At 50.2% G+C, this 12,105-nt stretch overlaps 1 protein-coding gene across 1 annotated transcript; it reads right to left on the minus strand.

Moving 5' to 3' along the window:
* Positions 1 to 3,884: 3,884 nt before the first annotated feature.
* LOC111519976 (replication protein A 14 kDa subunit) lies at positions 3,885 to 4,535 on the minus strand. Its single transcript, XM_023182352.2, has one exon. It carries the CDS (start codon positions 4,521 to 4,523, stop codon positions 4,158 to 4,160), a length of 366 nt encoding a protein of 121 aa, XP_023038120.1. The 5' UTR covers positions 4,524 to 4,535; the 3' UTR covers positions 3,885 to 4,157.
* Between the last annotated feature and the right edge of the window lie 7,570 nt (positions 4,536 to 12,105).

Genomic DNA, 12,105 nt, shown 5'->3' on the forward strand with positions numbered 1-12,105 from the left:
AGTGCAGTGATGCAATCATAGTTCACTGTAACCTCGAATTCCTGGCCTCAAGCAATCCTCCTGCCTCAGCCTCCCAAGTAACTAACGCTACAGGTGTGTATCACTATGCTTGGCTACTTTTTTTTGGGGGGGGGGTGTAGGGGACAGAGTCTTGTTTCTTCACCCAGGCTGGAGTGCAATGGCATGATCTTGGCTCACTGCAACCTCCGCCTCCCAGATTCAAGCAATTTTCCTGCCTCAGCCTCTCCATTAGGTGGGATTACAGGCATGTGCCACCACGTCTGGCTAATTTTTGTGTCTTTAGTAGAGAAGGGGTTTCACCTTGTTAGCCAGGCTGGTCTTGAACTCCTGACCTCAAGTGATCCATCCACCTTGGCCTCCCAAAGTGCTAGGATTACAGGTGTGAGCCACTGTGCCCAGCCTAATTTTTTATTCAAAAAAATTTTTTTAGAGTCAGGGTCTCACTTTGTTGCCCAGGCTGATCTCAAACTCCCAGCCTCAAGTGATCCTCCCACCTCAGCCTCCCAGAGCATTGAGATTGCAGAAGCAAGCCACGGCGCCTGGCTTTGAACTTTATTAAATGGGTTTATGTATGTCAATTTATTCACACACAGATGCTCATGTTCACGAAGACACTGGGCATTTCTCCCCACACCATCGCAGACCCAGAAGCTAGGTGGACTGGGCTTATGTTTTGCTTGTATCACCAAGTTAGCTTGGTGAACTTGAGCTAGGATATCTGGGGTCTCAGTTTCCCTACCTGACAAAGGAGAACAGGATATAGTACCCACCTCATGAGACTGGTGGGAAGATATCGTAAGGCTCCTGACAGATTGTATGTGCTTGTTTTGTTTCTAAAACAAAGTCTTCCTGACCTTTATACATGTATACCCTCCTGACCCAAATCTGTGGGTCACTTAAATTTATCATGGGCCCTAGGCACTGTGCCCCTGGGCCTAAGGGAGAAATTGGCCCTGGAGACACACAACACATGCACACACACACACACCTGCACTCACAGACATGACACACATCTGCCCGCAGAGCATGGAGTGGGTAAATCAAGTTCTTCTCCACAAGGCTCATTCCTTGCCAGGCACAGTGGCTCCTGCCTGTAACCCCAGCACTTTAGGAGGCCAAGGTGGGCAGATCACTTGAGCCCGGGAGTTCAAGATCAGCCTGGACAACAATGGCAAGACCCCATCTCTACTAAATATACAAAAACTAGCCGGGTGTGGTGGCGTGTGCCTGTAGTCCCAGCTCTTTGAGAGGCTGAGGTGCGAGGATCACTTGAGCCTGAGGAGGGCGAGGCTGCAGTGAGCCATGATCATGCCACTGCACTCCAGCCTGGGTGACAAAGTGAGACCTTGTCTCAAAAATAATAATAAATAGAATAAGAGGTTCCTCTTGGAAAGAGAGCTTCCAGGAGGAGGAGGACTTGAGCATGGGGGAGAGGGCTGGATCTCTGCTCCGGCTCCCAAGCGCTCAGCTCTGCTTGAGGTAGACGGGTGGGGGAGCCTTAGCCTTCTGCCTCCCGCAGGGTGGAGGTGGGTGTCGGTGCCCATCCTGGCTTTCCTCAGAGTATCCTGTAAACAGCCCCCTGGCAGAGACTGTGAAGGCCAGACACACCACGTCCTTCCCACCTTCATGTGGTCAAACCTCTGTTCCTCCGTTCCTCAGTTCCCCTATCTGTAGAGCAAGAAGGTTGAGTGACGGCAGTCTTCAAAATCCCTTTCCAGCTCTGAAATTTAATAATACAGAAGAGAAGGAGGGCTGGGTGTGGTGGTTCATGCCTGTGATCCCAGCACTTTGGGAGGCCTAGGGAAGAGGATCGCTGGAGGCCAGGAGTTCAAGACCAGCCTGGGCAGCATGGTGAGACCCCACCAATACAAGAAATTTATTTATTTATTTATTTATTTATTTATTTATTTATTTATTTATTTATTTATATTTTTTCAGACGGAGTATTGCTCTGTCGCCCAGGCTGGAGTGCAGTGGCATGATCTCGGCTCACTGCAACCTCCACCTCCTGGGTTCAAGCAATTCTCCTGCCTCAGCCTCCTGAGTAGCTGGGGTTACAGGTGCCTGCCACCACACCCAGCTAATTTTTGTATTTTTAGTAGAGACAGAGTTTCACCACGTTGGTTAGGCTGCTGTCACTCCCAACCTCAGGTGATCTGCCCACCTCGGCCTCCCAAAGTGCTGGGATTACAGGCATAAGCCACTGCGCCCAGCAAAAAATTTAAAAATTAGCTGGGCATGGTGGCACACGCCTGTAGTCCCAGCTACTTGGGAGGCTGAGGCACGGGCATCACTTGAGCCCTGAGAGATTGAGGATACAGTGAGCTATGACTGTGCCACTGCACTCCAGCCTGGTCAACAGAGTGAGACCCTGTTCCTCCCAAAATAAAAAAAAAAAATAGAAAGAAGGAAGAGGAGCTGTTGAAAACAAGTGCTTAGGAAGCTGTGCTTAGCACTTTCACACTCATTATCTCAGTTAAGCCTCGTTCCACATCAGTCCTCTACATGGATTCTGTTTTGATCTCCTTGTACAGAAAAGGAAACTGAGATACAGGGAGGTTAAGCCTGAGAGCAGCGCTTCTCAATTCATGGTGATCACGAATTGCCTAGAGAGTCGGCAGAACTGCTGTGGTCATCTTCTTATTTTTATTATTTTATTTCACTCTTGTTACCCAGGCTGAATTTCACTCTTGTTACCCAGGCTGGAGTGCAGTGGTATGATCTCAGCTCGCTGTAACCTCTGCCTCCCAGGTTCAAGTGATTCTCCTGCCTCAGCCTCCCAAGCAGCTGGGATTACAGGCGTGCACCACCAAGCCTGGCTAATTTTTGTATTTTTTTAAGTAGAGATGGGGTTTCACCATGTTAGCCAGGCTGGTCTCGAACTCCTGACCTCAGGTGATCCACCCACCTTGGCCTCCCAAAGTGCTGGGATTACAGGCATGAGCCACCGTGCCCATTCTATTTTATTATTATTTTTTTAAGACGGAGTCTCGCTCTGTCACCCACGCTGGAGTGCAGTGGCACGACCTTGGCTCACTGAAGCCTTCACCTCTTGGGTTCAAAAGATTCTCCTGTCTCAGCCTCCCAAGTAGCTGGGATTACAGGCGTGCACTACCATGCCTGGCTAATTTTTGTGTGTTTTTAGTAGAGACAGAGTTTCGCTATGTTGGCCAAGCTGGTCTTGAACTCCTAACCTCAAATGAACTCCTGACCTCAAATGATCCGCCTGCCTCGGCCTCCCAAACTGCGGGGATTACAGGGGTGAGCCACTGCCCTGGGCCATCTTTTGCATTTCCAACAAGCCTCCTGGTGGTGCAGAAGCTTTGGCTCCAGGGACACCCCCTGGGAGGAACAAGGTCTGTGGGTTTCTGAGGCTCCAGAGGAAGGGAGGGGCATGTTCGTGAGTGTGCACGTGCGCGTGTGTGTTCGACTGTTGTGACTGTGACCTCTGGGAGGGCTGATCCAGGCTGATTTAGTAAGGGCTGCCTCCTCAGTGCTCAGCACTGAATAGTGAGTGTGACTGGATGGCTGAGCCACTACACACTGAGCACTCCTGAGGGCTTCCTGGAGGGGATGTCACTGGAGTTTCAGGGAAGCAGAGTAACCCAGATTGGACAGTTAGCTTGACCCTCCCAATACCCCTGCATCCTGCATTATACTCCTCCCCATGGCTCCTGAGGCCCTGCACGACATGCTCTGAGGGTGCCCTGGTCTCATCTCTCCCCTCTCCTTTGTGTTTTGGATGCCTGGCCTCTCTCCCTGGACTTCAGGACTTTGCATGTGCTTTTCCCTCGCTTGGGTCACTCTTCCCTTCGTTTCCTCTGGCTCATACTCTTTTTTTTTTTTTTTTTTTTTTTTACCATTTTAGTTTTTATTAATAAAATAGAAACCTAAACTCAGACAATTGCTTTATTCTTGCATCTAATCTGACCATATATTGGAGTAGCAATTCTTTATAAAAGGACTTAGGTGAGAACTGTCAATACATCAGTTCCATCAAAAACTCTAGGTTGGAATATCTTAAAAAGAGTAAATTAAATATGAGAAAGCACAGAAATCTCTCCCTCAAACAAGAGGGGCTTCCTTTAATAGTCTTTAATATAGCTAATTTGCAATTATATGAAAATCCATCACGATCAATCATTTTGCACAATCCCTAAAGGATAAAACTGAGGGAACTCATGGATAATTTTCACAGCTTCATTGTAAAGTCCAAGATCAAAAGGATGGTTATCTTCTTTAAATTGGACATAAGATGTACACAAGATGGTGGCCTTGGCAGTTACTTTTCCAACCACTTCCATAATTCCAGAGATTTCTTCATCAAGGGGTTCCATCAACTCGATGGTTCCATTTTTTCCTTCTCCATCTGAAAGAATAAACATTTTTCCAGTGGGATGAATCTTTTCCAGCCTCCCTACGAAGCAGACAGGCTTGTCAATGAACTGAGCTAGCATGCCAGCGTTGATGCGCGACCTCGGTAACTCCATCGTGTCCACCATGATTATGGCCCAAGACTCGGCTCATACTCTTTTCATCCAGGTCTTAACTCCTATAACCTCTCCTCCAGGAAGCCCTCCCTGATCTCCAGGCTGAGTCAAGGCCCCCTCTCCTGGGGTCCCTCCCTCCAACTCTGCCAATCTAGGCTCATCATTGTCTGGGGACAGGTTTGTCACCCTCACTGGGCTGTGAGCTGGGTGAAAGCTGGGCCGAAACTGTCCTGGTCACTGCCTTGTCCCCAGTATAGCATTTGGTACCCAATAGGTGGTTATTAAATATTTGTTCAAGCCAGGCACAGTGGCTCATGCCTGTAATCCCAGCCCTTTGGGAGGCAGAGGCAGGAGAATCACTTGAGGCCAGAAGTTTGAGGCCAGCCCAGTCAACATAGTAAGACCCTGTCACTACAAAAAAGTTTAGAAATAAAAACAATATAATATAGGAATAAATGAGGCAGGGCTGGTGGCTCATGCCTGAAATCCCAGTAAATTGGGAGGCTGAGGCGAACGGATTGCTTCAGGTCAGGAGTTTGAGACCAGCCTGGGCAACATGGTGAAACCCCATCTCTACTAAATATACAAAAATTAGCTGGGCACAGTGGCACACACCTGTAATCCCAGCTACTTGGTGGCTGAGACACGAGCTTCTCTTAAACCCAGGAGGCAGAGGCTTCAGTGAGCTGAGATTGCGCCACTGCACTCCATCCTGGGTGACAGAGCAAGACTCTGTCTCAAAAAAAAAAAAAAAAAAAAAAAAGAAGAAATGTTTGTTGTTGAGTAAATGGATATTCACCATTCATTCATTTACTAATTCCTAAACTCTGACAGACTCTCAGACAGAAACATATCTGAGCCTCTCTCTTTTTTTGAGACAGAGACTTGCTCTGTCACCCAGGCTGGAGTCCCTGGCGCGATCTCGGCTCACTGCAACCTCCACCTCCCTCCGGTTCAAGCAACTCTCATGCCTCAACTCCCTGAGTAGCTGGGATTACAGGCATGTGCCACCACGCCTGGTTAATTTTTTTTTTTTTTTTTTTTTGAGACGGAGTCTCGCTCTGCCGCCCAGGCTGGAGTGCAGTGGCCGGATCTCAGCTCGCTGCAAGCTCCGCCTCCTGGGTTTACGCCATTCTCCTTCCTCAGCCTCCCAAGTAGCTGGGACTACAGGTGCCTGCCACGTCGCCCGGCTAGTTTTTTTTTCTGTATTTTTTAGTAGAGACTGGGTTTCACCGTGTTAGCCAGGATGGTCTCGATCTCCTGACCTCGTGATCCGCCCGTCTCGGCCTCCCAAAGTGCTGGGATTACAGGCTTGAGCCACCGCGCCCGGCCCACGCCTGGTTAATTTTTTGTATTTTTAGAAGAGACGGCGTTTTGCCATGTTGACCAGGCTGGTTTTGAACTCCTGACCTCAGGTGATCCACCGGCCTCGGCCTCCCAAAGTGCTGGGATTACAGGCGTGAGCCACCGCACACCCGGCCAACCTCTCTTTTGCCTTGAGGTCAGAGACAGATACACACATAGACAGGCTGAGATGTCCACGTACACACCCTATTCACAAATCTCAACAGGCAGACACCTTCCACCTTTGTCTGTACAGGCACCTGATGACTATTTGTTTATTTTTGTTTTGCCTTTTGTTTTGAGACAAGGTCTTGCTCTGTTGCCCAGGCTGGAGTGTAGTGGCACAATCTCGACTCACTGCAGTCTGGACCTCCTGGACTCAAGTGATCTTCCTGCCTAGGCCTCCCAAAATGCTGGGATTATAGGCATGAGCCACCACGCCCGGCGACATGATGACTATTTGAACACATGATCAGACACACAGAGCAAAACACGTGCAGTTGTGCAAACACATCACATAGGTGTTCACACCCCAAACACACAGTAAATGACACACACCTTTGTCTACATAGACACATATCTCCACACATACACAAAGGGGTAGAGCTAGGACCCCTGCTCACAGTGATACCCTCAGAGCTGTGGACTTGAAGAATGTCTTCATTTTTTCTTTTTTTTTTTTTGAGACAGGGTCTCCCTCTGTTGCCCAGGCTGGAGTGTAGTGGCTTGATCTCAGCTCACTGCAGCCTCCACCTCCCAGGCTCAAGGGATCCTCCTGCCTCAGTCCCCCAAGTAGTAGCTGGGACTACAGGCACCCGCTGCCATGCCTGGCTAATTTTCATATTTTTTGCAGAGACGAAGTCTCACTATGTTGCCCAGGCTGTTCTCAAACTCCTGAGCTCAGGCAATCCACCCACCTGGGTCTCCCAAAGTGCTAGCTAGGGCTATAGGCCTGAACCACTGTGCCTGGCCTACTTGAAGAATTGAGTAGATATCCATACAAACATGTGTGCGAAGGTTCACTCACAGTCACAATGGTACAAAAGAGCTCCTAAAGACCCACTGACTTGGCTGGGCGCGGTGGCTCATGCCTGTAATCCCAGCACTTTGGGAGGCCGCGGTGGGCAAATCATGAGATTAGAAGTTTGAGACCAGCCTGGCCAACGTGGTGAAACCCCCATCTTTACTAAAAGTACAAAAAAATTAGCTGGGTGTATTGGTGGGCACCTGTAATCCCAGCTACTTGGGAGGCTGAGGCAGGAGAATCACTTGAACCTGGGAGGTGGAGGTTGCAGTGAGCCAAGATTGTGTCACTGCACTCCAGCCTGGGCAGCAGAGTGAGATTCCATCTCAAAAAACAAAAACCAAAAAGACCCACTGACTTGCTTGGAGTAGCATAGAAATCTATAGAACAAGGCACTCCAGGCACACAGATACACGGAATCACACACCTAGCTTCCACTGCCATGCAGCCTGTTGCACACACACTCAAAACTACACACACATACGGGTTCACATATATGGGTATGCACAGAGTAGGGCAGACACACCCAGGTACAGACACAGACCTAAGCAGAGAGCCACCCTTGGAAGCAGACTTGTCCCAGGCCCTGGCTGGGGGTGCCACTCACTGTGGGGGTTATCTCTCACCTACTCCCAACCCAGGGGGCACACAACGTGCAGTGTATCACTCACTGACTACAATCATTCCAGGCATTGGGTGGTGAGAGTGCTTAGTGGGGCTGGCGTAAGCCAGGAGGACTTCCTGGTGGAGGTGGATCTAGATAGTCATCATTGAGTTCTGAAGAGTTATGAATGAGGACGGAGTCCCTGAAGCACTCTCTCCCTATTACAGACATATATAACCAAAGAAGAGGCAGCAGGAAGGACTGCAGGGAGATAAGAAGTAGAACTGGACCAAGGCAGTGAGGGTGACTGTTTTGGAGGCCTTCCTAGTTGGACTTAGGAATAAAAATAATGTGCATTTGGCCAGGCGCGGTGGCTCATGCCTGTAATCCCAACACTTTGGGAGGCCGAGGCGGGTGGATCACCTGAGGTCTGGAGTTCAAGACCAGCCTGACCAATATGGTGAAACCCCATCTGTACTAAAAACACAAAAATTAGCTGGGCATGGTGGTGGGGGCCTGTAATCCCTGCTACTTGGGAGGCTCAGACAGGAGAATCGCTTGAACCCGGGAGGCGGAGGTTGCAGCGTGCCGAGATTGCACCACTGCACTGCAGCCTGGACAACAGAGCGAGACTCCATCTCAAAAAGAAAAAAGAAAGAAACAGAAAAAGCGAAAATAATATGCTTAGTACTAAGAATCATAACAGAGTCACTTGAGAAAGCTTACCGTGTACGTACCAAGTGCTACACATACAGATGCAGTTGACTCTTTTTTTCTTCTTCTTCTCTCTATTTTTTGTTTTGTTTTGTTTTTGAGACAAGGTCTTGTTCTGTTACCCAGGCTGGAGTGCAGTGGCACAATCTCAGCTCACTGCAACTTCCATCTCCCAGGCTCAAGCGATCCTCCCACCTCAGCATCCTGAGTAGCTGGGACTACAGGCATGAGCCACCATGTCCAGCTAATTTTTTGATTTTTTTGTAGAGATGGGATCTCACTATTTTCCCAGGCTGGTCTCAAACTCTTGGGCTCCAGCGATCCACCCACCTTGGCCTCCCAAAATGTCGGGATTACAGGCATGAGCTACCAAAAAAGCAAGAGTATCGCTTAAGCTCAGGAGTTCAAGACCAGCCTGGGCAACATAGTGAGACGTCATCTCCATTATTTAAAAAAAAAAAATGTAGAATGCCTGGAACAGCACCTGGCAGAAAGTATGTTTCCTGTAAGCATAGCTATTATAATAACAGTGATTGTGTGTGTGTGTGTGTGTGTGTGATAGGATCTTGTTCTGTTGTCTAGGCTGGAGTACAGTGGTGCAATCAATAGCTCACTGCAGTCTCAAACGCCAACACTCCCACCACAGCCTCCTGAGTAGCTGGGACTACAGGCACACACCACCACATCCAGCTAATTTTTAAATTTGTTCTTTGTAGAGAAGGGGTCTTGCTATGATGTCCGGGCTGGTCTTGAACTTCTGGCCTCCAAGGGATCCTCCTACCTCTGCCTCATGAGTCACTGTGCCTGGCCTAATAATGATTGTTAATACCCCCACTCAGCAGATGAGGAAACTGTCCCTCAGGCCTCAGTCCCTTAGGGAACTTGCCCCGACCGGCAGGCTTGTGGGTAGTGAGGCCCCACAGGCCTGGGGTGGGTGGAGTTAGGGCCTCCCCAGGTCGGGTGTTGAGTGTGCGTGTGTGCCTCTGCGTGTGTAAGCACATTGGTGATTCCATTGTCCTCCTGACTGACTCTTACGACCAAGTCTCTTACGATTTGGTGATTCTCTGCGCAAACACTCAGACCCCATCCCACCCCTGTGGGTCACCCAGCTGCTGCCCACAAGCCGCAGCCTCCCCGTCACACCCACACGTGCTTCCTCCTCACCCGCCGGGGCCTCCCCACAGGCTCTCCTTCCCAAACTTTCTCCTTCCTGCCCCACGTGGACGCCTGCGGCTGGGTGGTCTCTGGCTGTAGCCACCCTGTCCCTGACTCAGGCCCCATGCCCCCTCACTGACCCCTGTGTGCCCGGCCTAACCCCCGCGGCCAGACGGCCACTCGGGGGTGTTGCAGGGGGTCACAGCAGGCCACGTGCCCAGGGTGGCTGAATTCCGCCTGTGATTCAGTCGACTTGTCTAGGCTGCCGGGGGTGCCCTGGCCGGGTGATGTCAGCGGCCAGGTATGTGGCTGGGGTTTCTCCCAGGGTGACTCAGGCTCCTGAACTACCCTCTCCCTCCTGCAGACACTCTGGGCTGCTGTCCAAGGCAGGCAGCCGGCTGGCTGCCTGACACTCCCTTCCCTGGCCCTCTCCACGCCCTCTTCAGCACAGAGCTGTGGGAACAGCAGGGCTGGGGGACTGGCACAAGAGGGATCCTAGAGGCCAGGGCCCCAGCCCAGCCTTCCCCTAAGACCAGGACTCACAAGTGGTTGTAGGATGACATTCATTCATTCATTCAATCAGCCATTCAAATATTTAATCAGCACACCTACACACATACACACACACACACCCCACCGTCACACACTCTAGGTGCTGGGGACAGAGCAGGAAACAAGACAGACAAAAATAAAAATTTCCTCAAATGGCCAGACATGGTGGCTCACTCCTGTAAACCCAGCATTTTGGGAAGCCAAGACAGGAGGATTACTTGAGCCCAGAAGTTTGAGACCAGCCTGGGCAACATAGTGAGACCCCATCTCTACAAAAGAATAAGCCTGTAGCCCCAGCGCTCAGGAGGCTGAGGCAAGATGATCGCATAAGCCCAGGAGGTCAAGGCTGCAGTGGGTTGTCATCACGCCACTGCACTCCAGCCTGGGTGACAGAGCCAGAGCCAGACCCTATCTGAAAAAAAAGAAAATTAGCCGGGCATAGTGGCGGGCGCCTGTTATGCCTGCCACTCGGGAGGCTGAGGCAGGAGAATCGCTCGAACCTGGGAGGCGGAGGTTGCAGTGACCCCAGATCGCGCCACTGCACTCCAGCCAGAGAAAGAGAGTGAGACTCTGTCTCAAAAAAAAAAAAAAAGAAAGAAAGAAAGAAAATTCCTCACAAAGCCCTTATTAGTATCTGCGCCTAGTGCATTATTATTATTATTATTGTTGTTGTTGTTGTTGACACAAAGTCTCACTCTGTTGCCCAGCCTGGAGTACAGTGGCATGATCTCGGCTCACTGCAACCTACATCTCTCAGGTTCAAGCTATTCTCCTGCCTCAACCTCCCGAGTAGCTGGAATTACAGGCACGCACCACCACACCTGGCTAATTTTTTCTTTTCTTTTTTTGTATTTTTAGTAGAGACAGCGTTTTGCCATGTTGGCCAGGCTGGTCTCGAACTCCAGACCTCAGGTGATCCACCCTTCTGGGCCTCCCAAAGTGCTGGGATTACCAGCGTGAGCCACTGTGCCTGGCCTATTGTTATTGCTATTATTGCCCCCCTCCAAATTCCACTAGCCTGTGAAACTCAGGCTGGTTTCTTTTCCTCCAGGCAGCTCTCCAAACAGCTCATGTCTTTCTTTTTTTCTTTTTTTTTTTTTTGAGACGGAGTCTCACTCTGTCGCCCAGGCTGGAGTGCGGTGGCCGGATCTCGGCTCACTACAAGCTCCGCCTCCCGGGTTTACGCCATTCTCCTGCCTCGGCCTCCCGAGTAGCTGGGACTACAGGCGCCCGCCACCTTGCCCGGCTACTTTTTGTATTTTTAGTAGAGACGGGGTTTCACCGTGTTAGCCAGGATGGTCTCGATCTCCTGACCTCGTGATCCGCCCGCCTTGGCCTCCCAAAGTGCTGGGATTACAGGCTTGAGCCACTGCGCCTGGCCTCTTTTTTTTTTTTTTTTTTTGAGAGGGAGTCTTACTCTGTCACCAGGCTGGAGTACAGTGGCGTAATCTCGGCTCACTGCAACCTCCACCTCTCGAGTTCAAGTAATTCTCCTGCCTCTGCCTTCTGAGTATCTGGGACTACAGGCACGCGTCACCATGCCCAGCTAATTTTTGTATTTTTAATAGAGATGGGATTTCACCAGGTTGACCAGGATGATCTTGATCTCTTGACCTTGTGATCCACCTGCCTCGGCCTCCCAAAGTGCTGGGATTACAGGTGTAAGCCACCAGGCCCAGCAAAACAGCTCCTTTCTTATAGTCCCCAGGCCCAAAATAGTCCCAGGAGGAAGTCCTTTCTGGAGTCTGACCCTCAGTCTGCCTGCTTCAAATGTGCTCTTTCATCCCTCTTTGACTTCCCACTTTTCCAGTCCCATGGAGTGATCTGAACCTCAATTCCATCCCATCCCAACTTCACCCCTCATTTATCTTTCCTGAAACCAGACTACGGCTGGGCCTTGTAGCCATTGGAGTGTTCCAGATGCAGCTTCATTCAGTCCCAACTGGCCCTGGAGAAGGTCTGGAACATGCCCATGGTATAGGAGGGAAAGTGAGACTCAGGGCATCTGGGTACCCAGTAACACAGGACTACAGAGCTAAAGCCTGCATCTGCCACCCGGATTCTAGACACACACAGGCATATCCAAGGACACACACAGAGGAAGTAATAATACTGACAACAATCAAAAGTGGTATTTTGTAAATGTTTGTTTTCTGCCAGGCATTTTCTAAATGCTTTCCATATGAACTCATTTACTTCCC

The sequence above is a fragment of the Piliocolobus tephrosceles genome, chromosome 21 (genome assembly GCF_002776525.5).
Source record: "Piliocolobus tephrosceles isolate RC106 chromosome 21, ASM277652v3, whole genome shotgun sequence".
In the NCBI taxonomy this organism is placed as follows: Eukaryota; Metazoa; Chordata; class Mammalia; order Primates; family Cercopithecidae; genus Piliocolobus; species Piliocolobus tephrosceles.